General features: G+C 44.8%; 1 protein-coding gene across 16 annotated transcripts in view; it reads left to right on the top strand.

Moving 5' to 3' along the window:
• Positions 1-27,640, top strand: part of pum (pumilio) — a 522,382-nt gene that overhangs the window by 248,104 nt on the left and 246,638 nt on the right. For 15 of the 16 annotated variants that reach the window (XM_071664569.1, XM_071664578.1, XM_071664577.1 and 12 more), the window contains one exon: positions 2,617-2,646. The exons of the other annotated variant lie outside the window; for it this stretch is intronic. In XM_071664569.1, coding sequence (XP_071520670.1) covers positions 2,617-2,646 — 30 coding nt within the window. The remainder of the gene's footprint in view (positions 1-2,616; positions 2,647-27,640) is intronic. 16 annotated transcript variants of the gene reach the window in all.

Here is a 27,640-nt window from a genome sequence, read left to right as displayed (position 1 = left end):
TAACTGGTACACCATGGAAGCTCGTATATTTATGTGTGTGTGGTGATAACACACAAGATTAGTCGAACAGCATTGTCAGTATCTTGTTCTGTCCCCACGTTTAGGGCACCTCAAACGGCTGCCCTTCATAACATGTTTCCCTTACAGGTACGTACGACAGATAGCGTCTTTGAGAATTTCCACACTTCACAGAGTCTCATTCCAGCAAGGCTCTTAACATCCTAGACGCGTGACCATCCAATTTTATCCGGGAAAGTACGAGAGGTGAGGTCGCTTGGTCTGGTTGACACTGTGAAAACCTTTCGGCCGGACGCAGGTGGAAAGCACGAGGTGGAGTGTGGACTGATGATGATGATGATGATGATGATGATGTGTTTGTTGCGCGGAGCGTTCGCTCGGTTGACACTTGTACGACATACAGACCAAAACTTCACGAGTCCGTACAACAAAATCAAGAGCAAATGAAAAAAAAAAAGGGGGGAGGGGAGCGGTAGACGACAGCAGCATTCAAGATTGAAGTAGCGATTCCCAGCAGCGTCAACCTGCGTTGCCGTAGACATGTTCTGGGGGTCGTGCCCTTACAAGTTTTCATTCGTAAATCATCATTCTGTGACATTATAGCTGAAGTCTGACTTTTTCCTGTTTTCATGATAGTTTAAGTAATGGTCCAATACTCAACCTATATAAGTGAAAAAAGAAATGTCCTCAATAATACAAATTATGGAAAAAAAGTTTAAGGGATATGATATGGGATAGGGAGTGCCGCGATGTGTGATAAAGAGACTCAGTGTTGTGCTTTCCTTGGGGAAAAAAGGTTGTAAAGCGTTGCCTTGATGCAGGGGTTGGTGGCGAGTGAAGATTCCTCACAGACGGGGTTGGGGATGGAGTGCATCCCCCATGAGTAACGAGGTACAAGCCAGGTGTGGGAATGCGTGCAAAAGTGGCTTACCGAGTCTACATATACGTGTGGATAAAGTTTGCGTTAGGCCAGGATAAAGCTCATGCTAAGCGAGGGTATAAAGTTTGTGTGAGGCCAGGATAAAGTTTGCGTCAGGCCAGGACAAAGTTTGTGTCAGGCCAGGACAAGGTTTGTGTTAGAACAGGATAAAGTTTGTGTCAGGTCAGGACAAAGTTTGTGTCAGGCCAATACAAAGTTTGTGTTAGAACGGGATAAAGTTTGTGTTAGAACGGGATAAAGTTTGTGTCAGGTCAGGACAAAGTTTGTAAGGACAGGACGAAGTTCATGCTAAGCGCGGGTAAAGTTTGTGTTAAGCCGGGATAAAGTTTTTGTTAAAACGGGATAAAGTTCGAGTCAGGCCAGCATAAGATTGCATCAGGCGAAGATAAATACATACAACACAAGAGGAACGTAATCCCTCACTGTACCTGTATACTGTTAAGTGATAAGTTTCTTAATGTTAGGAAGCCACTTTAAGATCATACAACAACGAGTCACATACACCCATTATAAGTCACTTAGAGAGAGAGACACACACACACACAAAAAAAAAAAAACCGTATTAGAATTGATGTAGAACATGTTTGTGTTAATTATTGTTCTCAGTTGAAGTTCTGAAATGAAGGCGGTACCCAAGCGAGAGAGTTAATGTACCACGTATAAGGGGCAGGAGGTCAGGAACGAGGAAGACATACACGCCTGATAATGACAACACGCACGGTGGTGTCAGATGACGTGGACATTCGAGCCTGGCGATACTAGCTAATGAGTGACATGAGTGTTTCATATTAGCTCTCAGGTCTGGCTGGGGATACGAACGTTGGGCCTCGCTTGGTAAATAACGTGCGAGTTTGATGCCCTCTACATCCGTGAAGAAGTAGGGTGACACATGCACACCTGGAGCGGTTGATATGCACGTGCTAAAGTCCCATGGTTGATGTATGTAAGTAGGAACACGAGAGCTTTAGACTCCACTGGCTCGGAACACTTGTGTGACGGGAATATTAAGTGGGTGGGGATGTGCATCAGTGATCCCCTGACATCGACCTGTTCAGGGTTGGCCCTCTCACAGAGAGACGTTTTGAGTCGGGGTCGTCAGAGGTTGACAGGGCAGTGGTATGGTTCGAGCCATGTTGCGTAAAATGTCCTTCCATACGACACTCTGCCACATGCTCGAAAGGAGAGAACACCTTAAACATCCGGGGCCCGAAGACTCTTCATCACCTTACCATCTACCATCAGAAACAGCCTGGGATGCGAGATAGGGAAATTCAAGAGCGCCCTGAACGGTTATGTACAAAGTGTTCCAGACTAGCCAGGCCGTGGAGGCTTTATTGGCCTGAGGGCTCGAGCTTCCAGGATAGTAACCATGGGGTAACTGTGTTCTTAGGTACAGGTAGTTAAAACCCTGGTTAGTTCTTGTCTCGTTACCTGCTGATGGTGGGGCCCCATTACCTTCTGAATGCCTCGCTAGATAAATGATCAGGTTGTGATTTTTGTGTTGCTCTAATTTTCCCCTTTATTTTTGCATGTGGCCCTTTTGAACAATATACTTTGTTTATATGTGTCTAATTTTCCCCTATATTTTTGCATGTGGCACTTTGAACAATATACTTTGTTTATATGTGTGTCTAATACAACTGTTTTTGCTCTTACAGGTTAGCAGACGAGTGGAATATGGACAGCAGGTAAATATATGAAGGCATTTGTTCTCTTGTGCACACATGCAGGTACAGATGCAACGTACCGTAGTTTTTAAGCTAAACGTTTCCCCGTTCTCCATCCTTATTTCGATGGGGGTTTAGAGTATTCCTAATTGAGAGAGGAAATGTAAAAGATAACTTCAATAAAGTACCAGTAAAGTGTTTTATGCCACACGCACGTGTGAAGGGTGAGTAGCATTGCTAATATTTGACGATCTTTCTCTTACTTTCCTTCACCTAATTGAAGTATCTGTGTACTGCACGTCAACATCGTAATTCTAGTGTTTGTACGGGAGGGTCGACCGCAGTCGGACACAGGGTCTTCAGATGACCCTGGAGGAGGACCACGACAGCCTGGTTTCAGTCCAAAATGTGGGGACACAACCTGGTCCAGCGCCAGATTGTGGGGACGACAAGCCCTGGTACCCGACCCGACTGTGGTGACGGAGATGAACCTTGCAAACCGTTGCACGTCGTGCTGTAAAAGGATCTAATGTTAAACAAGTTCACATGTGCCACATCAGGTCATGGCGTTGCTTGTACCGTTACGGGGATCGAACCCACGTAGCGGGCTCCTGTTGATCATTGATAGTACGAACATCTTAACGTGTCATCCCGTGAGACTGGTTGCGTGTGTGGTGTCGGAAGGAGTATTGGATTACCAACTGGCTCTGAAATCGTTTATCGACACTTTACCCTCTTATAGGCTGAGGTTATGTAATGAATTACAAAAGTATCGTCTTCGAACAGAGAGAGAGAGAGAGAGAGAGAGAGAGAGAGAGAGAGAGAGAGAGAGAGAGAGAGAGAGAGAGAGTATCCAAGATATGTTAGTTGGCTCCCTGTGTTTGTTTGACGCTGCTTTGTGAAAGAAGTGAATCCCAGCGTCTGAATGAAGTCATGTGAAAGCTTTAGATGTGCATATGATCTCGGCGAAATAGTCTCTCTCCTGCCTGGGTGAATGGAGCTGATCCAAGCAACATAGTTTTTTTTTTTTCCCCTCTCTAGTCTTGACATGTGTAACCTATATGTAACCCGTAGTTAGTGCTTTGTGCAGAGCCGTGGCTCACAACCGGAATGTTCTGAATTTGACTCTTGGGGCAGGGTGAGCCGGAGGAACACGTCTCATATCTCCAGTCGTCTCCCGCTCCTCAAGCAGACGGTGGATGCCACGATAATAAAACTGTTGTGAGTTGTATCCTGTGGGTAGGGGCCAGCCATGACAAGCACTGCAGATTTTTAAGTCGAGGAATTTTAAAAGAGGTGGGACGTGTGTCAGTAAAGTGTACAATAGGGGCCAGGATGTGTTGGTTTGGCCAATCATGCGGGCCGCGGCTTCCAACAGCCTGACAGAACAGAGGAGCAACAAGGCAGCTTTGTTCCCAGACTGAGCTTAAGGGTGGAAGACCTCAAGCACCATGGCTAGGTATACGTAACGGCACCAGTCATGCATGCATCTGGGACAGAAAGGCTGCCTCTCATCGGGATAATCAGTCGCTTGCGGATGCCTGGCCGGATTCCACTCGGTCATTAGATAACCAGTGAAGTTACTCCTGACATCCTTCATTCAACTCCTGATGTTGTACTCTCTGTTGGCCTTGGAAGTCCATCCAGCACGCAGTTCCCCTTACAATCTTGCAGCACTTCTGGTGCAGTGTGGCCTTCAAGGGATCGTGACACACCTGTGGGTATTGAGTTCGCTCCCTGGATTGTACCGTGCAACATTTAGGTCACCCAGCTCTACCTCTTGTGTAGACGTTTCCCCTGAAGATCATCGTGCAGTACACAGGTATTGGGTTCTCCTCCCAGGATGTGATTCACATCATCCCATGTGTATCCCTTGAGTCATCCAGCCCACGTCAGATGTGTACATTGGTCTTCCTGGGAATCATGTGGCGCCTGTGTTCTAAAGGACGTGCTTGAACTTGACCCATCAGCCCTTTGGTGTGTGTTCACGGGTGGAACCATCCAACACCTGTGCAGTGCTGGTCATTCCTGGGATAATACAGGACCTCAGTATAGCGATCTTAGAATCATACCACTGGGTGATGCTTTTCCTGAGAATCGTTGAACGGCTGTGTCGTGTTCATACTTCCCTGTGTGGTGTATCATCCGAGTTATACAACTGTGATAGTGTTTTTCTTTTTGAATAACTAAACGCTTGTATAGTGCTTACCTTCGGGGTCGTACAGGAGCTCTGTATGATGTATAACCTGTGGAGTATACAACTGTGTCATGGTTCTCCTGACGATTGAGCAACGCTACCTTTTGCTGTACAGTGTTGCTTCCAAGAATCGTCCAGCAGTGTTATTTTATTTACACACCACGGGTCGGATTCGAACCCTGGGAGAGGCGTCCAGTTACCTTAGCCACACGAAGGTTAAAAGACAGCCAACATTTTTCAAGCGTTATTTTTATTTTTATTTTTTTTTTTTTTGTCGATATGCCCCGACCTCATCTGGATGAGGTCAACACCGACTTTCATCTGTCGTGGCACCAGTGGTGTGACTTAACATGTCGATACACAGAACAAACAAATACATATACACCACGTGTCGGGTTCGAATCCGACTCTTGGTCAGTGTATTATTTCGTGTTGTGTTTTGATTATGGTGGTTGTATCGTGGGCACGAACAGCCCCCCTGGGATGTGTGGACTCGGCTTTTGTAGCAGCATAGGGAATGGCTGATGCTCAGAACGTATACGGGGAAGTGTGACCTGTGCTTGTCGATATCCCCCTCCAAAGACTGCACGAAGTATCAACGAGTGTGGTTTCCTGTGAGTGTATGTTCTGTGGGATAGCGTTCTACACTGAGTTTGGAGGGTGCGTGACGGGTCACAACATTGTGTATGTATTTTATCGAGTGTGATACTTGATGAGGAGAAGGAAGGGGAGCGAGTTAATATGTCGGTAAAGATTGCTGAAGTGTGAGGCAGGGTAACTGTTTTATATCTGCTTAGGGTCAGGAGTACATACATAAATACATACGTGCATTTCATTTATGTATGTGGTGTTTTTTTTTATGTGTCGTTGCACATGATGCCTGTAAACAGGTCATTGTTCATGCTTGTCATTTTTATCGTAGTTTGCGTTAGAGATAGACCTTGTCTGTATGTTCGTGGTGTATGCTGAAGCCAAGGTCTGTATCCAGTTAACTTGCATTAGATGTAATCGGAATACATGCCTAAAGAAAGAGTTCTCGTACAATGTTACGCGAGAGCTGCCAGCCAGCCAGTCGCTGGACGATATATCTTGGTCCCCCCTCGAAGGCAGCTGCGTCGTCCATGCTCTCACTGTGCGCCCGTGGACGGGAAGCCTCCGTTACAGTGCCTCTTTACTGTTACACAGGAATACAGAGGTACTGAAACATCAACACACCATTGGATCCTTGGATCCTTTCGAGGGTGTTTGTATTTAAGCGGAAGATGTCAGAAACTCGCTGATTAGTATAGTAAAAGTTTGAAAGTATACAGATAATTCTAGAGAATATCCTGCAAATTGTCGTGACTAAAGAGGCGCTAATATGTAAGTCGTGGACTTGAGTAAGTAAGAAGCGTGTTCGTAAACGTATCAATAGGGCTGCTCTCAACCACTCTGGCTGCCGTACTGTTAACAATCCCGTTGAGTATAAAGTACTACTTGGCTTCGTTCAAGGTAAAACGAGTTTTGTATCCATTACTACTGGTAAAATCAGACGAGTCAAGTGGTTGGGTAACTTGATAGATCAAGAGGTTCAAAGCCTGTGATCACCATGAAGTACTTGTATCGGATCACGTCTTCACCTTCTCTCTTATAATCTGAGTAGATTCGTTCCATCATCTCCTCTCGTAGGCTTTGTTATTCGGTCCATGAATCTATCTCGGTAGCTCGACGCTGTACGCTCTCCACTCTAGTCAATATCTTAAATTTATTGCGACCAGAACTGATTACAAGAATTCAAGATGTGAACGAACCAGTGAATTGGAAACAGTAAGGGTGATTTCCGTGGACTTGAGGGTGAATTCCAAGGCCCCTACCTTGAATCTTAAGAACTTTGTTCGCCTCCATCGCTATTGCCATGTAAGTAGTCAGTGCTGAGGTTCTGATGCGAGTGACTGGGAAGTAAAGGAAGTCTTTTTAGTTTTCTAACACCACGTTGTGTCTTTCCCTCTCGCTGACGACCCACATTTTCTATACACTTTGCGTTGTTTACTACTCCCATTTTTTTTTTCCTTAAACTTAAGCAAACACATCTCAAACAGCTCAGTTTCAGCAGCTATAATTCTCCGGCCATATATATATATATATATATATATATATATATATATATATATATATATATATATATATATATATATATATTTACTATTCGCCACTTCCCACGTTAGCGAGGTGGCGTTAAGAACATACGACTCAGCCTTTGATGGAAATCCTATTTTTGCCCCCTTCTCTGTTCCTTCATTTGGAAAATTGAAAACGAGAGGGGAGGATTTCCAGGCCCCCGCTCCCTCCCCTTTTAGTCGCCTATATTGTGTGTGTGTGTGTGTGTGTGTGTGTGTGTGTGTGTGTGTGTGTCGAAAACTCTCGTCATGAACTAAAGTTCTCGGAGGTCAGGATGTCAGTGCAGAAAAAAACTTGGAAACGAAAAGACAAAATAAAGTAGTTGGGGGGAAAATGTTTTTGAAGAGGTCAAAAAAAAAAAAAAGGTGGTATATTTGTGTTGTGGATGTAGGGGAAAGGTGGATGATGGTTCTGACACCCTTGAGTCAGGAGGGTAGTGCTTCCCTTGGGCGGCTTCTGGCTGCAACCTACTGACACCGAGGCTGTGAGGTGGCCCCACCGTTGCTGATTTAATTGCTACGGTAGAAGGCATCACCCCGATGCTAGGGTACTGTATACACGAGAAGGTAAAGCTGGCCATGTTCAATGTCTTTATGTTTCAATTTGTGCCGATATCACCGGCATGTGAAGTTAATATATATATATATATATATATATATATATATATATATATATATATATATATATATGCTGATAACCACAAATGAAAAATGAAACACGGTAAGGCCCAGGTGCACTTTCGTGTGAATACTGTCCACACTCTTGTATCTCCCCCTGAGCATGTAATTTCACTTCGCGACTTAACATGTTTTGTTTTTCCTCTTGGATATCGGCAAATATTAGGTCACGTGCAGCAATGTGACCTACTGCAATATATATATATTTATATATATATATATATATATATATATATATATATATATATATATATATATATATATATATATATATATATTTATCCCTGGGGATAGGGGATTAAGAATACTTCCCACGTATTCCCTGCGTGTCGTAGAAGGCGACTAAAAGGGGAGGGAGCGGGGGGCTGGAAATCCTCCCCTCTCGTTTTTTTTTTTTTTTTTTTTTTTTTTTTTTTTCCCAAAAGAAGGAACAGAGAATTGTGCCAGGTGAGGGTATTCCCTCAAAGGCCCAGTCCTCTGTTCTTAACGCTACCTCGCTAATGCGGGAAATGGCGAATAGTTTGAAAGAAGAAAGAAAGATATATATATATATATATATATATATATATATATATATATATATATATATATATATATATATATATATATATATATATATATTCCTATGAGTCCACGGGGAAAATGAAACACGAAAAGTTCCCAAGTGCACTTTCGTGTAATAACCACATCATCACGGGAGACACAAGAGAGAAATATAAATATAACATTCAGTTGATATACATCGAAGAGACGAAGCTAGGACGCCATTTGGTAAACATGTTCCCCCTGGGAACTGTACTTTCACTCTTCGTTCCCCATTTATATACTGTTGTGGTGTATACGTAAGAGAAGGTAATGTCTCAATGAGCTTTTAGGGTAAGAGTCCTCCGAAGTAATCTTTAGGCATTTTTAAGATAAGGTAAGGTCCCAGACATGTCTGTTGGGGGTAGAAGACCTGCGAAACCATCGTAAGGTATACTTAAGGGAAGGGAAGGTCAGACCCATCTGCGGGGTTAGAAGACCTTCGAAACCAGCGTAAGGTATGAGTAAGATAGGGTGAGGTAAGGTCAGAGACCCGGCTGTGGGGACAGAAGGCCTACGAAACTATGATGAGGTATGCTTCAGGGAGAGAGAAAATCCAAGGATGGGTGCTCACAGGCAAGCTTGTACACAAACACGTAAGTGCATATATAAAGTGACAGGTGTCTACACGTCACACGCGAGTGTAGGAGTGGTGTCCTCGCTCGTGAGTGTGCAATACAATAGGAATGTGTGTGTGTGTGTGTGGCGGGCAGTTTAACTCTGGGGAGATCAGTGCCCCACCAGCCTCTTGCGGGTGTCGCTCGCTGTTGGTACTGCCTCACTCGGCCGGGGGAATTCTCTGGAATGTTTAACCTGTTGAGTTTTGTTTGACGTTGGTGGGAGGTTGGTGGGTTGTGGAAGGAAGGGCATCATCCCACCCCCTTCCTCCTCCCCACACAGATTCATCACTGCCCAGACCCTCGTATTGGGGTCTCTGCACCAGGCCATTTACTGGAAAGGGGGTAACGGTGAGTGCTGAATTACAAACCGGTTTGAAGATTATTCCTGGACTGTTACCTCAGAAAGAAGACACAGGAGGAGTTGCCGTGCTTCGTATTCGACTGCTTTTACTTTTTCTTAATACGGGAAACACGTTTCGTTATGTTCTGTTGATGTGAGGGAAGGAAAGCATTTGTATTTCTAGATAACAGATATGAAGGAAAGGGTTTATCATTGTTTGAAAGATGATGGTTCCTGTCGTGAAGCGGGGTTGTGTAGGCAGGGAATTTTTACTCGATATCTGCCAAACCTTTTGAGAAGAGAAGGACCTTCCAGTTCACCGTTCTTTGCTCGAAGTTGTCGTTCCTTGTTTATCTATGTAGGTTTCTGAACAGTTTGTTATCATAGCCTGTAGTGAGGGGAAACAGTATTCTCCCTGCTAGTTTGTTGTATGCATGAGTTGGTTTGCGGTTCCAGTTTGACCAGACTTGGCTGGAAGTCCCTCAGGACATGTACCGGTAGATTTTGTTGAAGTTAATGATTAAGGCAAGGTTAACGGTGAGCATCACACACACACACACACACACACACACACACACACACACACACACACACACACACACACACACACACACACATCATTAGGCTGCGGAGAAGTCTTATTACATGGTGTGAAGATTTCCTCAATAAGTGTTGACAAGCCATACGCCTGGGGAGGGAGGGGGATTCTCCCCATTCCGCTCCCTCGCTGTGGCGTCCCACAGGACACACATCTGCTACCAGTTTTACTTCGTCGGTCACATGAGCGATGTCATAATCATCATAATGGACCCACCTACTCGATGGAAAGACGTTTAAAGATCCTGTCAATAGTGTCACCGTTGGTACCAAGCTCTTCTGGCTTCGCAACCCTCCAGAACACCCTTAGCAACCACCAGAGCTGGACCACCGCCAGCCACATCATCAGCCCGACCGAAATCTTTAACGTGCATCGTTATCACTTGACACACACACACACACACACACACACACACACACACACACACACACACACACACACAGGTAGATTTTGTTGAAGTTTTTGATTAAGGCAAGGTTAACTGTGAGCATCATACACACACACACACACACACACACACACACACACACACACACACACACACACTGGCAAGACAGGCATGGAAGACGGAGAAATATTACCACGAAATGAAAGGTACAGTAAATGCTAGCACGAGAAAACGCCCAGTTAGATACATTCCCATCAGCCATTAGAAAGACAATGGATTTTACATTGTCCGCAAAATTCCTTGTCTGTGGGGGGAACGATTTTTCAGAGGCTAAGGTTTACCGAGGATGTAAGCATACGATGCTCTCAGGGTGAAATTATCGTACTTCTGGTCGCTAAGACTGGTGTTTCTAACGGTATGAGCACCAACAACCTGCCTCTGTGTGCTTCAGGCTATCTTTTGGGAAGGATGTTCTTGGCTGCCATTTCATTTCGCGAATATCGTTTCTGGGCGCTGTATTTGTTCAACCTGTTTCTTCAAGATGGTTGGTTCTGACTTTTCTAAGAGGAGAGAGGCAGGCTTCTTGCCTGGAAACGAGAAAATGTGGGTACACGTGAGATTTTTTGTCGTATGGGGCACGCAGATGAGAGACCAGGCGGCTGCTTCCTGCAGCACTTCACCAGTGCCTCGCCCCATTCACTAGATCAAGATCCAATGGTCCCCAAACATGGACCTAGCAAACTTCAGGAATTTATTGCCACTTCCATGCCCAAGCGTCTACAGATGGTAATCAAGGCCGGACGAGAGATGTCAAAGTGTTGAAATGTAAGTTTGACATCGCCTTTGAAAATGTATTGTGGGGAGGAGGGATTAAGTCTTTTTGCAGACGCTGTGTAGTGAAGACGGATGTTTATCTATGCAGTGTATCAGACTAACCAGGATGTGGTGGTTACTTAGGCCTTACTTAATGGAAGAGCAACACAACTTCTTGGTCTGAGACCTCTGTAGAGTCGTAAGGTAAGGTAAGGTAAGGTAAGGTGAGATCAGATACCCATCTGTGAGGTTAGGAGACCTCTGAAACCATCGTAAGGGGTATGTGAGGTAAGGTATGGGCCCAGACCCAGCTGTAGGGTTAGATCTCCCAAGTCATGACAGTAAGGTTTTGGCTCCCCAAAAAAGCTTGACATTTGTCCATGGTGTATAAGATGAAGTAGGAGTTGAACATCTTCAATATTGGAAAGAGCCGAACGGTGAGTTAGCCTTATGTTGCCCTTTTTTAAGGGAAATTTAAAGAAAAAAAAAGCCTGTATTTTTGTAGTCGTTTGGTTTTCTTTCGTTCGTTTGGAAAGTTGCTGCCAGCAGTTGAGGCTGAGCTATTTCAGGATGAAAATGTTTGTGATATGATGATATCTTTTTTCAGTGTAGTTTCGATCGTAATTCTTTTTTTTTTTTTTTTTTGTCTGGGATGTTAGAACTTGAGTAAATATAATGTGACGACGTACTTTAAAATGAGTCATTCCTCTGGTTTATCTAAGATTTAGATTATCATTTTGATACGATTTTCGTACCTTTTCCTTAAACTTAAGCAAACACATCTCAAACAGCTCAGTTTCAGCAGCTATAATTCTCCGGCCATATATATATATATATATATATATATATATATATATATATATATATATATATATATATATATATATATATTTACTATTCGCCACTTCCCACGTTAGCGAGGTGGCGTTAAGAACATACGACTCAGCCTTTGATGGAAATCCTATTTTTGCCCCCTTCTCTGTTCCTTCATTTGGAAAATTGAAAACGAGAGGGGAGGATTTCCAGGCCCCCGCTCCCTCCCCTTTTAGTCGCCTATATTGTGTGTGTGTGTGTGTGTGTGTGTGTGTGTGTGTGTGTGTGTGTCGAAAACTCTCGTCATGAACTAAAGTTCTCGGAGGTCAGGATGTCAGTGCAGAAAAAAACTTGGAAACGAAAAGACAAAATAAAGTAGTTGGGGGGAAAATGTTTTTGAAGAGGTCAAAAAAAAAAAAAGGTGGTATATTTGTGTTGTGGATGTAGGGGAAAGGTGGTGATGGTTCTGACACCCTTGAGTCAGGAGGGTAGTGCTTCCCTTGGGCGGCTTCTGGCTGCAACCTACTGACACCGAGGCTGTGAGGTGGCCCCACCGTTGCTGATTTAATTGCTACGGTAGAAGGCATCACCCCGATGCTAGGGTACTGTATACACGAGAAGGTAAAGCTGGCCATGTTCAATGTCTTTATGTTTCAATTTGTGCCGATATCACCGGCATGTGAAGTTAATATATATATATATATATATATATATATATATATATATATATATATATATATATATATATATGCTGATAACCACAAATGAAAAATGAAACACGGTAAGGCCCAGGTGCACTTTCGTGTGAATACTGTCCACACTCTTGTATCTCCCCTGAGCATGTAATTTCACTTCGCGACTTAACATGTTTTGTTTTTTCTCTTGGATATCGGCAAATATTAGGTCACGTGCAGCAATGTGACCTACTGCAATATATATATATATATATATATATATATATATATATATATATATATATATATATATATATATATATCGAATAGTTTGAAAGAAGAAAGAAAGATATATATATATATATATATATATATATATATATATATATATATATATATATATATATATATATATATATATATATATATATATATTCCTATGAGTCCACGGGGAAAATGAAACACGAAAAGTTCCCAAGTGCACTTTCGTGTAATAACCACATCATAACGGGAGACACAAGAGAGAAATATAACATTCAGTTGATATACATCGAAGAGACGAAGCTAGGACGCCATTTGGTAAACATGTTCCCCCTGGGAACTGTACTTTCACTCTTCGTTCCCCATTTATATACTGTTGTGGTGTATACGTAAGATAAGGTAATGTCTCAATGAGCTTTTGGGGTAAGAGTCCTCCGAAGTAATCTTTAGGCATTTTTAAGATAAGGTAAGGTCCCAGACATGTCTGTTGGGGGTAGAAGACCTGCGAAACCATCGTAAGGTATACTTAAGGGAAGGGAAGGTCAGACCCATCTGCGGGGTTAGAAGACCTTCGAAACCAGCGTAAGGTATGAGTAAGATAGGGTGAGGTAAGGTCAGAGACCCGGCTGTGGGGACAGAAGGCCTACGAAACTATATGATGAGGTATGCTTCAGGGGGAGAGAAAATCCAAGGATGGGTGCTCACAGGCAAGCTTGTACACAAACACGTAAGTGCATATATAAAGTGACAGGTGTCTACACGTCACACGCGAGTGTAGGAGTGGTGTCCTCGCTCGTGAGTGTGCAATACAATAGGAATGTGTGTGTGTGTGTGTGTGTGTGTGTGTGTCTGTGTGTGTGTGTGTGTGTGTGGCGGGCAGTTTAACTCTGGGGAGATCAGTGCCCCACCAGCCTCTTGCGGGTGTCGCTCGCTGTTGGTACTGCCTCACTCGGCCGGGGGAATTCTCTGGAATGTTTAACCTGTTGAGTTTTGTTTGACGTTGGTGGGAGGTTGGTGGGTTGTGGAAGGAAGGGCATCATCCCACCCCCTTCCTCCTCCCCACACAGATTCATCACTGCCCAGACCCTCGTATTGGGGTCTCTGCACCAGGCCATTTACTGGAAAGGGGGTAACGGTGAGTGCTGAATTACAAACCGGTTTGAAGATTATTCCTGGACTGTTACCTCAGAAAGAAGACACAGGAGGAGTTGCCGTGCTTCGTATTCGACTGCTTTTACTTTTTCTTAATACGGGAAACACGTTTCGTTATGTTCTGTTGATGTGAGGGAAGGAAAGCATTTGTATTTCTAGATAACAGATATGAAGGAAAGAGTTTATCATTGTTTGAAAGATGATGGTTCCTGTCGTGAAGCGGGGTTGTGTAGGCAGGGAATTTTTACTCGATATCTGCCAAACCTTTTGAGAAGAGAAGGACCTTCCAGTTCACCGTTCTTTGCTCGAAGTTGTCGTTCCTTGTTTATCTATGTAGGTTTCTGAACAGTTTGTTATCACAGCCTGTAGTGAGGGGAAACAGTATTCTCCCTGCTAGTTTGTTGTATGCATGAGTTGGTTTGCGGTTCCAGTTTGACCAGACTTGGCTGGAAGTCCCTCAGGACATGTACCGGTAGATTTTGTTGAAGTTAATGATTAAGGCAAGGTTAACGGTGAGCATCACACACACACACACACACACACACACACACACACACACACACACACACACACACACACACACACACACACCATTAGGCTGCGGAGAAGTCTTATTACATGGCGTGAAGATTTCCTCAATAAGTGTTGACAAGCCATACGCCTGGGGAGGGAGGGGGATTCTCCCCATTCCGCTCCCTCGCTGTGGCGTCCCACAGGACACACATCTGCTACCAGTTTTACTTCGTCGGTCACATGAGCGATGTCATAATCATCATAATGGACCCACCTACTCGATGGAAAGACGTTTAAAGATCCTGTCAATAGTGTCACCGTTGGTACCAGCTCTTCTGGCTTCGCAACCCTCCAGAACACCCTTAGCAACCACCAGAGCTGGACCACCGCCAGCCACATCATCAGCCCGACCGAAATCTTTAACGTGCATCGTTATCACTTGACACACACACACACACACACACACACACACACACACACACACACACACACACACAGGTAGATTTTGTTGAAGTTTTTGATTAAGGCAAGGTTAACTGTGAGCATCACACACACACACACACACACACACACACACACACACACACACACACTGGCAAGACAGGCATGGAAGACGGAGAAATATTACCACGAAATGAAAGGTACAGTAAATGCTAGCACGAGAAAACGCCCAGTTAGATACATTCCCATCAGCCATTAGAAAGACAATGGATTTTACATTGTCCGCAAAATTCCTTGTCTGTGGGGGGAACGATTTTTCAGAGGCTAAGGTTTACCGAGGATGTAAGCATACGATGCTCTCAGGGTGAAATTATCGTACTTCTGGTCGCTAAGACTGGTGTTTCTAACGGTATGAGCACCAACAACCTGCCTCTGTGTGCTTCAGGCTATCTTTTGGGAAGGATGTTCTTGGCTGCCATTTCATTTCGCGAATATCGTTTCTGGGCGCTGTATTTGTTCAACCTGTTCTTCAAGATGGTTGGTTCTGACTTTTCTAAGAGGAGAGAGGCAGGCTTCTTGCCTGGAAACGAGAAAATGTGGGTACACGTGAGATTTTTTGTCGTATGGGGCACGCAGAATGAGAGACCAGGCGGCTGCTTCCTGCAGCACTTCACCAGTGCCTCGCCCCATTCACTAGATCAAGATTCAATGGTCCCCAAACATGGACCTAGCAAACTTCAGGAATTTATTGCCACTTCCATGCCCAAGCGTCTACAGATGGTAATCAAGGCCGGACGAGAGATGTCAAAGTGTTGAAATGTAAGTTTGACATCGCCTTTGAAAATGTATTGTGGGGAGGAGGGATTAAGTCTTTTTGCAGACGCTGTGTAGTGAAGACGGATGTTTATCTATGCAGTGTATCAGACTAACCAGGATGTGGTGGTTACTTAGGCCTTACTTAATGGAAGAGCAACACAACTTCTTGGTCTGAGACCTCTGTAGAGTCGTAAGGTAAGGTAAGGTAAGGTAAGGTAAGGTGAGATCAGATACCCATCTGTGAGGTTAGGAGACCTCTGAAACCATCGTAAGGGATATGTGAGGTAAGGTATGGGACCAGACCCAGCTGTAGGGTTAGATCTCCCAAGTCATGACAGGTAAGGTTTTGGCTCCCCAAAAAAGCTTGACATTTGTCCATGGTGTATAAGATGAAGTAGGAGTTGAACATCTTCAATATTGGAAGAGCCGAACGGTGAGTTAGCCTTATGTTGCCATTTTTTAAGGGAAATTTAAAGAAAAAAAAAAGCCTGTATTTTTGTAGTCGTTTGGTTTTCTTTCGTTCGTTTGGAAAGTTGCTGCCAGCAGTTGAGGCTGAGCTATTTCAGGATGAAAATGTTTGTGATATGATGATATCTTTTTTCAGTGTAGTTTCGATCGTAAATTCTTTTTTTTTTTTTTTTTGTCTGGGATGTTAGAACTTGAGTAAATATAATGTGACGACGTACTTTAATGAGTCATTCCTCTGGTTTATCTAAGATTTAGATTATCATTTTGATACGATTTTCGTACCTTTCCTTGTAAGATGTTCATGCTCGTGTAACTTGGTTTGCTCTACCATCACACGTTTCTTTCGCTATAGAGATTTCATTGTGAGGTTCATTGTAACTACGATAGTCCGGTGATTTTTTTTTTTCCCTCATGTATTCACTTTCCCCATCGTGGGTGTTTAGCCAGAGTTGAGAAGGTTTTGGCTGGCAACCTAGGACTTTCTGGTTTATGTCATCCTCGAATCTCTCTCTCTCTCTCTCTCTCTCTCTCTCTCTCTCTCTCTCTCTCTCTCTCTCTCTCTCTCTCTCTCTCTCTCTCTCTCTCTCACACACACACACACACAGCTGAAGACGAGCCCCGACTGCAGAATAGGGTCACGTTAACTAACCACCGCAAACCTGGCTTTGGCCCGGTACACTTTCTACACAATCAGAGCCTTCTGGAATAGCTGCGCTGTACACTCCCGTAGTGTATCTGATGGGTGTAGATAGTTGTGTTGAACAGTCTTGGGCTCCCGGATGTCCTGGGGGTTCGTGTTTTGTGCCTGTAACACAATTCTTTTATTTTAGTGGTACTATTTTCACGCAGTTGTCCATACCTGCCGTGCCTGCAGGGAGCTGTTCTTGAGAGTTAGCTGGAAACGTTGCCTTCCAGGATTTTCCGTGTGTGAGTTATGGTATATAAATCATCCGTCCGTGTGTCACAGTACAGCCCCGGGTATTGCGCTCGTTCCCAATCGCCCGAGATCCTTTACGGTGTCAGCGGGGCCTGAGGTGGGGAGCGTTGAAGGATCGGTTCTGATTCTGTGCAGTTTCGCCCGCTCTGAAAGGAGGTTCCAGCATTCAACAGTGTTCTGTTTAGGAGAGTATTTGTGCCTCGTAGGCTTCGGCTTTTTTTTTTTTTTTCTTTTTTTATCCCATGTCCAAAAGGTCCTTCAGATCCAGCCAGCCGCCCTCTTTGGAAGATGCAACTGTTGCCTGATCTGGTATGGACTACGAAGGTAAGGGGCGTCGATTAAACCAAGGTCTTTCACAGTGTTTATTCACGTATGATGATGATGTCTCTTATGTACCCGGCATGTCTGGTTTGCCATCCATTTCTTCGCTCTCCACGTACCGGTAGAGCTGAACACCCCCCCCCCCCTCTCTCTCTCTCTCTCTCTCTCTCTCTCACACACACACACGCGCGCGCGCATTGAGGAGCGCGTTGTTTTCGGTGGTGACCTCATGTGTGTCCTCCGTACGTTTGTCGTCAATGTTTTCTGTTGATAAACATTTTCGTCGTCTGTTATCATCATCGAAGGATGATATGAGACTAATGACACGTAGTTTCGTTACAGAAGGACAGTAAGAATGCTAGTGTTGTAACATGGACCTTTTTACCATAGGGGGCACTGGGTATTGCCTGATGTACACAGGATGTTGAGGTGTGTTTGTTATAAAGTTGCACATCCCTCGTCTAACTTCTCCGGGTATTCCCATCTCTTTTAAGTTGTTTGCGTGCCTGTTTATCAGGGTTGTATGGTGTTGATGGTGATGCATCCTGTGTAGATACTGGGTTATTTGTTGAACGGACTTGCTTCTCACATTTTCCATTGCTGCTTGTACTGTTTTGTAGGTTTTTTGAATTCATTTGAGTCTTTCGTCTGCATGTATTCACTCTGATTGCATATTCTGTTGAGTTAGAGGAACCCAGTTTTGCTTAGACTTTTGTCATTGTTGATGGATGAAATGCGGGTTGTGTCCGTTCTTTTTTGGTTTTAGATATTGATGTCTGACCCTTGAATATATTTTTTAAGGCTCAAGTGACGAACCAAAGTCCACCTCAGAGCTGGGAATCAGTTGACATTATGAAGAGATTGATATTAATGAAAGGAAAAAAGACAAACGTGTTTTACGAATGTAAGAGGAGGTGAAAAACCTGTGGTTTAAAATGTGCCAGGTGATAGTGCTCGGGAAAGACAGGAGTGGTAGCGAGTGTCACAACTTCAAGGTATAGGGAAAGAAACGATTATCAGAACGGCCCATCCTTGAGTTGCCAGCGGCCACCACAGAAATGATGTGACTCAGCAGCTTGCCGAGTATTGCGTGGTTCAACTAGTGATCGGGGGGCTCGTAAGCCGCCAGCTCTCGGGAGCAAAACCAAAGTAATACTAATAAAGGGAAAGTGAACCAATATTACGGCGTAGGGCAAGTGGGTTTAGTTTTGAAGTTATCCTGGGAGAGTTGGTAAGTCGGACTTTATCAAGCATGCAAAGCTAGGAGCACCCCAGATGTGATAGCAGTACACCATTACTCGATACAAGGATGTATCATTTCTTTGTTTATACGGAGAATCTGGAAGAACGGGAATTTAGACATCGGAATCAGACTTGCAATTTTTTTTTTTCCCCAGACATGGCTATTTCTGTAATGTGGGGTTTCCAAGATAGTGTGGATGTTACAGTAATACCAAGTGTGTAGTTTGAGTTGGAATTATAGAACTGTCGAAGGAGAGAGGAAAGTTGTGGTGAAATCTCGATAAAGGTGGGCAGAAATTGGGTCTAGGAGGTGTTATACTTAACTAGGTTTTGTCTTCCTCATTGAGACATCCTGTTCAAGTCAAAGTCTTGTGAGGAAGTTGTGTCATGAAATACAGATATAGTGAGAGAAGGAGCAGAATTGAAGGAAGTAGAGGAATGCATTGTTGACTCGTCGGCGTATGAGTACATTTGGTTATTTTACGAAGAAAGGAAAGTCATTGATTATAAGGAGGACAAATGTTGGAGATATAACTCAACCCTGAAGACACCGCTGTTGATGGAGAAAGGGGGGAGAGGCTGGTCTATCAACAGCCATGGAGACATATCGGCCAGAGAGGAAGCTAGATATGAGGGAGCAAAGTGAGGGAGGGGAGCTTAGGTACTAGACCCCGATGCAACACCCTGTCAACAAAGCTTGTGGATGTATCAGTGCAGTTACATAGGATTTCCTAGCATCTTTCTGGTATGATGACCAGACATTGTTAAGGTAGGAAGGAATATCACCGGTGGATCCTCGCCTTACGGAAGCCATAATCATCCTCAGAGAAAAGACTTGGAGCTTCAAGATGTTTGGGGATATGGAAGTGGAGAAGGGATTCAAAGACTGTGGAAATGGCGGATATTTGTTGCTGTTGATGGTATTGTGTGTTAAGATGTCAGGAATTACCGGTAATATGACCTTGAGAGGCCGGCCAGGGCACTGAGTGAGCAGGTTTCCCTGAGTCATCAGCCCACTGATTTGTCAGGTGTAAATTGGAGACTTTAAGCCTTTCCAGGGCGGTCTGTTGTTGCTGGTGGAGCTGTGCGTCACCGCGAGGGCCGCGTTACTCGGGGTGTGTTTTCACCTCTGTGGCTTCCACTTACTTCAGCGCTCCACTTGTTCTACTTATTTTACATGATAGTTGCCGTTGGTGTTGCTCGTTTAAGGTCTTTCAGGTGTAATCGTATCTTCTTCTATGGTTGTCGGCGTGAGTCGTGGACGCTGGACGTGCGAGAGGAAGGGGCGGCTGAAACGAGGGTCTCGGGCCACAGTGTGTATAGAGGAAGGAAGCGGGTGGTTTTGGCAGTGGTCACCGGAGGCATAACGAAGCAGAGGTGAAGGTTGTGGGGATTGATGTGGAAGACACGACGTAACAGAACCTGGAAACATCTCGTCCCGGTCAACAGATTTATGAGGAACGGGGAAGCCATGCGTTAAGATGTAGTAAATAACCCGACATACAGATTTTTGCAGTGCAAAGACTATATCCAAAACTGCTTTTAACGTTGGCTCCCTAAAGTACCAACTTGGGAAGGGTTGGTGAGGGTGATGCGTGAAATTCTGAGACTTAACGTTACGAATCGCTGTAAGAAAGCCCACATGACCTCCTGCCATGTTTCACGACCGAAATTGATTCGTATTTAATTCGGACGAGAGAGAGAGAGAGAGAGAGAGAGAGAGAGAGAGAGAGAGAGAGAGAGAGAGAGAGAGAGAGAGCTCCAGTATCCCCTTAGAGCACTTCTCTTCTTAATGGCAGACTTGTAACACGTGAGCTTTGCTCCAGCCAGGGAAAACCTGTCATCCTCACCCTGGCTTGTGCGAGAAAAGTTATTCCCGGAGTCGCCTCACACCGTCCGTGTCAGGGTGTGTGGTGGAGGTGTGGCATTCGTATAATTGCTGTGTAGTATATACCACAGTGATCTCCGTTTTGCTTAGACTGTGCACTAACCGGGCTTTTTATTTTTTACCTTTGCTCCCAAGTTCTTTCACTTTTTTCAGAGCACGTTGAGGTTTCTCTCTCTCTCTCTCTCTCTCTCTCTCTCTCTCTCTCTCTCTCTCTCTCTCTCTCTCTCTCTCTCTCTCTCTCTCTCTCATTCTTATATTCAAGGTCTGGCATGAGTGAATTCTTGTTTGTGACCGGAGTCTTTGTCGTTTAAAAAAAAAGGCATAAGCCGTGGACAGCATGTTTATGTATTCTGCCACTGTCGGACCGGACTCGGGGGGGTGGACCTCTGCCTCTTGATGCTAACTGTAAAGTTACCTCTGGCCGAAGCTTCCGCACTCTGGCTGAGGAGGAGTTCAGACGGTGTCACCGCCGCTGCGTAGTGTGGTAAAAGCGATCGTTGATGGCTTTCCCTGCCTGAAGAGTAAGGGGAGGGGGGAACCGACTGCAAGATGGTGAGGGGGGGGGGGCGTGTGGCGTTGTCATCACAATTCGTCCTGGTTGAAGCTTTGGAAAGTTTATAAAGAAATGGGTGAAGGAACTGGGGATGGGCCACCTTGAGACGAGGGTCCGTGACACGCAAAACGGCCCCTTTTTTTTTTTTTTATGTGTGTGTATTGAAGTAACGGACGCAGTGCGAGTAGAATCGTACACCAGTCGTGGCCATCTTGGATGAAAGGGAAGATGATGAGCATTGAGGAAGACGAGTACAGCAGGTTAATTAACTAGTAGCCTCGCAGGTGCCGGTAGACCTGACTCTCAGAGGTGGGAAGCTTAGTTAATGAGGGAGGGACGAGAGGAGGAAGAGAATGACACACGTTGTGTCCAAGGAAAGGAGGTATCGTAAGGATCAATCCTCATGTGCGGTGTCGCCACACACAAACTGTGGGAAGCGGCAGCGAGCCGTGTGCTGCAAATCTTAGAGGCTGAGACGCTCAGGCAGCTCGCTATAGGAGTGGCCGATTTAATACAATAAGAATTTTTTTATGCTGATTATAGTTTTTTGCCGCCAAGAGAGGCAAATTCACATTGCACTCCCTCCCATCCTGTGGGCGGTGGTAAGTGAAGAGGACAACACATGGTACGCAAAAGGTCCGGGTATTCTACCTCGGTGATCGAATTACACTGTGCGCATGTTACTTAGGGAGAAAATTGTTAACCAGATTAGGGAACACTGACTGAATTATTCAGCACTTTACACAGTAAGGGAACAGACGTTGAGCAACAGTGATTGGATAGTGTGGCACGGTTTACCAAAATAAACTATACACATTAGGCCAAGGTAGAATAATACCTTTCAGATATGTGAGGCGGAACATTGTTGTGGTTAGAATGCTCACACATATATTATAGTGTGTGGTGTGAATGATCTCAATATTAATTAGACAACAGTGAAGTACATGATGATGATGCAAGACGTGAGTTTAGCTACCCTGGCACCGTGTAGCCTCTTCATTATTCACTGGAGGGTCACCAAAAATATCAAGGCGTCTACTGATCCTGTAAGTAAATCCACACACACACACACACACACACACACACACAATATAAGACGAGCGAAACTGAATTTAGAATGAATTTGGTTTATAGCAAAAAAAACTGGGACCGACTGAAATCTGTGGAGCTCAGATGGGAAAGGTATATTATCATAATCTATACCTGAAATATCCTAGAAGGTATGATTCCCAACTTCCATTCGGAAGTATCATCCTCCCGGCACGACAGGCATGGATGACATAGTACAATACTGCCACTGGAATCCAGTGGTGTCATATGCTCACACACACAAAAAGATAGATCACTTCAAACGTGTAAGGACCAAGACTCTTCTCCACCTCGCCACGTACCATCAGGAACAGCGTGGAATGCCCGGTAGAGAAGATCAAGAGTGCATTGGACAAGAGCGTGCAAAGTGTACCAGATCTGCTAGGCTGTGGGGCCTGAGGGCAGCGGCTTCCAACAGCTTAGTCGACCAACGATACAATCCAGCAGCTTGGGCCTTGCTCAGGCTGTTGGGGTGAAGACTCTACGAGATATTCACGCGTTACATGTGGTTCTAGCTTGTTGTAATGATGTGTGGGTGGATCTATTTATGTTGATTTCGCTTTGTCCAAGTTCCAAAAAGATTTTAAGCTCATTGTCAGTGATTGTGTGTAAGGTCGTTTGCCGGGTGCACCCAGGAAGCAGTCGGCTACATCCCTGGAGGCATAGCTTTTTTTTCTTTCAAATTCATCAACTTTATCATGTGGGCCCACGATGTGTAGGAATTCTGAGAAACTGGACTCTTGACTGCATCAGAGGCAACATCCTGGTTGGACGGAATGGGTTGGTCCGAGAGAGAGAGAGAGAGAGAGAGAGAGAGAGAGAGAGAGAGAGAGAGAGAGAGAGAGAGAGAGAGAGAGAGACTGACTCTGCGAAGGCTTTATTATGACATGAAAAGAAGGAGTGATAGCAGGAAGATGCGCGTGAAGGGGATGACTGGCAGATAAAGGAGATTAAATTTTCTTTCAAATAAATACCCGTAACGAAATCAGTTATCAGCCATAACAAAAAAAAAATAAAATCCACTGCCTCCAGTATTAAAAGTTTTGACCCCCCCCCCGCAGGGAGCAGTGCTCGCACCTCTACTGTCCCTCATACTGGCACATATATATATACCAGTATAGTAAGTATATAAGGCTGTTGAGTCGGCGGCCCGCAGCCTCCACAACATGCCATCAGTCACATTTAACACGAGACAGAAAGTGAACTGATCATAACACGTGAGCGGTGGTGTGAGTCAGTCCAGCAGAGATGGCGCGACGTCATCTCTGGTGTCGTCGCCTGTGGGGGGAACACGGCGATGGATCTGTCGACTCAACGGAGGTAAAAGGCCGTGGTAAACTTTCGACATCCCCGGGAAAGCGAGAGATGTAATGTTGGTATTGTAAAGCTCTTTTAAGTGCCTCCCGAGGGCAGATCCCCTCGGATACTAACTTCATCATTGTCAAGCTAGAGAAACTGATGAGGTAGAAGGTGTTCAGAGTTCCCCTCCTGTCCACATGGAGCACTGAAAATACTAGATACTTGATCTTAAAAGATACGGCGTTGAAATTCATATAGTACTGATGACATAATACGTCACATATACCCATGAACAGTACTGGAAGATTAAGCCCCTGACCTGCGTACAAAGACAAGAAGCCTAAATGGGAAAGAGAAAAATAAAGAAACTCTACCTAATGCGCGAATGAAATCCTCAGAAGGACTGAGGTGCTGTGATGGGTAGAGCAGAAAGGTACTTCGTATGTTTGTGGCTCGCGTGTGTATTTCACCTCCTGCCGGGGAATGAGGAACACCAGCGGAAGACCACTGGGCTTGTAAGAAAGTTAATGAATACTTTTAACTAAGAAACACCAGACTAGCCAATTTGCATGGCACGTAGAAGAGTGTAATATGCAGCATCGAGCAGCCTGGCGGAGCACGCACTCTGAAGGAAAACTAGATGGCTACGCTGGTGCCTCGAGGGCATAGGACAGAACATGCTATAAGGATGCGTAATATACATGTCGAAATACCTTGTGTACATATGTATAGTATTTACGAGAGTTCCACTAGACTTGGTGTGGTGCAAGACAAACAGATCGTGCCGGCTCGTGTTGGGTGTGTGCTCCCCGGTAACATTATTTATGGGCGGGAGTGAAAGTCTGTCTGGTCGTGTGGCTCTGGTGCTTGAACCCCTCCCTCTTCCTGCCACACCAGTTCGCAGGTGGTGGGGTTAGTGTGGCTCGGACCCTTGCCACACCTGTCCACAGGTGGTGGTCTGTGGTGCTGGGACCCCTCCTGCCACACCAGTTCGCAGGTGGTGTGGCTAGCGTGGCTCTGGACCCATGCCACACCTGTTCACAGGTCATTGGGGGTCTGGTGGTAGAGGTTTGGTGTGGCATAACTGTACGCCGCTGTCTTGCTGGTATACGTCTCGCTTGGGTGGAGAGTTGGTGTCATCCGGGCAGTTCCCGTCAGTGAGGGACGTGCATGTGTTGCATGGCTCTTGAGGTGGTGACCGGAGCTTCTGCTCAAGTATGTAGCCACAGCAGCTCTCTTGGTCAATCACATTCTACACACACACACGACTTTAATAGGTGCTTCTCGAAGGTTGCCACAATGGTTCGTCAATTACATTCGGTGTGCACGGAGTCGCACTCGTCTCAAGGAGTCTGCTTTTTACATGATCAATAACTCGGGCCTCAAAAAGTCTTAAGAAAGTGGAATTCGAATTGCTGTGGGATCTGTATTTAGCTTAGAAAATGAATATCCTCTGAGGTGTCTTTTAGAATGATTGATTTTTGTAGATTTTATATATTTTTAAAATTTATATATTTTCCCAGAATTTTTATATTCAGTATGTAAATCAACTATCGGAAAAGTGTCAGTTAAATGATTTCATTGTATCAGAAAAAGGTGTGAACTTTGTCCATGCAGTTTCGTATGCCAACCTTGGTTATATTTATTATAGTAGCCGGCATGCTTTGCAAAAACATTTGCTACATGTTTCGTGTGTCTAATAGCACATAAAATGCTTCAGACTGGAGTAACCGGGTAAATTGGGAGATGGGTACCCAACTATTTAACTAACACACCACAACGATGTAGCTGTAAACCAGGCCATTTGTAGTACTTCCGTCGTATAAAGCTGAGCCCCGAAGGAATTTTACTTGGACCCCTCCTGTTCCTCATTCGTATACCTGATACTGACGCAAACACGAGTGTCAGTTTCGTATCATCCTTTCCAGACGGCGCTAGTTTGAAGACCACATCAGTATAGGACTGAAAAGGTAGACTTAAGTCTTCCACTGGGTCACCGAGAGCAACTTGCTTTTCACTGGCAACAAGTTGTGGAAGATCAAGAAATGTAGAATGTAGGAAACTATTTACGTTATCGACCGATACTGTTTAATGTCGTAAACAAATCGAATAATGTGAAGGACCTCTTAGTAACAGTGTCAAACGACATAATCTCTGACGAATACTACGAAACAACAGATAATGACACTCTTTGAAGCGCCGATTTCTTCACAAATGGAACAATGTTTTTTCCTGGCACCACCCTATACGACTGGCGAAATTGCAGAATTGATAGTGTTCAGGGAACGTTTTCGGCCATCGTTAACGTAGTGAAGGATCCGAGTTCTTGGGAACGGGCGAAGTCACTGATGCTGCTCTCTCAGAAGCGTAGACGGAAGAGGTGCATCATTATCATCTATACCAGGAAGATGCTAGAAGGTATTGTCCCCCCGTCCTACACCCGGAAATAACCCCCAGCTGGCACGACAGACCTGGAAGACTTTGTGTAATACATCCCCCTCAAAAATGCGATATGCAGAAGAGAGAACACCTTAAACATCTGGGGCCCCGAGACTTTACATCTCCTTCCCTGCTGTCTTCGGAAACACCATAGACGTTGTAAAGTGTTTACAAGTTGTGCCAGACCAGCCAGGCTGTAGGGGATACATGGGCCCTGCGGTTTCCAGCAACTCGGTCGACCAACCCAGTCGCTTGGACCTAGCCCGGGCTGTAGGTTTAGAAGACACGCGATGACTCCTGCATGGGAGCTAATTGCGTCGACACTACTAATGATGGTACGAGGGAGTACCGGCTAGTGACGTCGATAACTCCAGTATAAGAGTGTTTTGTTCTTTGATGGTAAATGATTCATGATAATGATTATAGTGATGATAATGATAAATAACCGTTTAAGGAAGAACTATCGAAAGACAGAAGATATAAAGAAAATGCACACATTACCAAATGGAGTTTTAAAAACGGGATATTAAAGATCGTACACATACACACAGGAACATACACATTCGACTGATGATGGTCATAATTTCTGGGGATGGGGAAGTGTTCTTGTAGCGGTCCATATGACCTCGCGTGGCTTGGATGCGGCCGTGGTGCCGAACTGGAACAAGTTATGACGGGAATTGGATGTTAACTCCAACGATCTACGGTCGAGAGATTTTAGAATGTGTCCCAGTAACTTGGTTTCTTTTAAGCATCGTATGGGGTTTCAGTAGTTTTTAAGTACTTTGTTACTTTGGTCGCACTGGGTATACTTTCGGACGGCTGCGGAGGTCTTCCGCCCCTCCCAGCTCGGCCCGAGTCCAGTCTGCAGAGTTGGGTCGATGATGGTCGACCTGGATTGTTGGTTGATACAAGCACACACAGCAGTAGTTCCTGCTGACGACGAGTGTCATGTGAAGGTACGCAAGGATCCAGCCTGTCATCTTCCGTGTGGTGGCAGTTGAGGTTTGCCTCTGCTCTCAAGACGCGAGGTCATAACCTTCCTCACCTCGAGTCTGTGTGGGAGGAGCGTCCACCAGCTTCGGCCTCCCCTGTGGTCAGTCGTGAGTGTGGGGCCTCGGCCTTGCAGGCCTGTAGGAACCTTCCCTCTCCTCACAAGCCAGACTAGTCAGGCCCACTATGTAGATAACTGTCCAGACTTTATTATTATTATTATTATTACTTTCATTGTTACCATTATTATTATTATTATTATTATTATTATTATTATTATTATTATCATCCATTTGGCGGGCCTTGGTATAAACGTTAAATTAGCATTGGCCCTGTGAGCGAATGGGGCCTCTCTTCGTCTGTTCCTGTATTGTTTATAATTTAATCTGATAGGATTAGAATGCTTTTACGCTAGAAAAAAATAATGGGTCTTACAGCAGTGGACAGAATACACATGGAGAGGTTAGAGGGTTAGGACCAGTCTGTTAAGGTATCATCTGGATTATGTCCGATGGCCCATTTTTTTGCCATCTTAGAGAGAGAGAGAGAGAGAGAGAGAGAGAGAGAGAGAGAGAGAGAGAGAGAGAGAGAGAGAGAGAGAGAGAATTGTGGACCCACACGCGGCGGCACTGCTGATGACTGAGCGGACCGGGCATTGATATCTCATTTGCTTTGTGGCCTGACCCTCAAGGACTGGGTCAGAAACGGATGCACCACACCCGTGTGTGCCCCATCGCCCGTCGT

Source organism: Panulirus ornatus, chromosome 9 (genome assembly GCF_036320965.1).
Source record: "Panulirus ornatus isolate Po-2019 chromosome 9, ASM3632096v1, whole genome shotgun sequence".
NCBI classification, from domain to species: Eukaryota; Metazoa; Arthropoda; class Malacostraca; order Decapoda; family Palinuridae; genus Panulirus; species Panulirus ornatus.
This window is presented reverse-complemented; position numbering and strand designations above follow the sequence as displayed.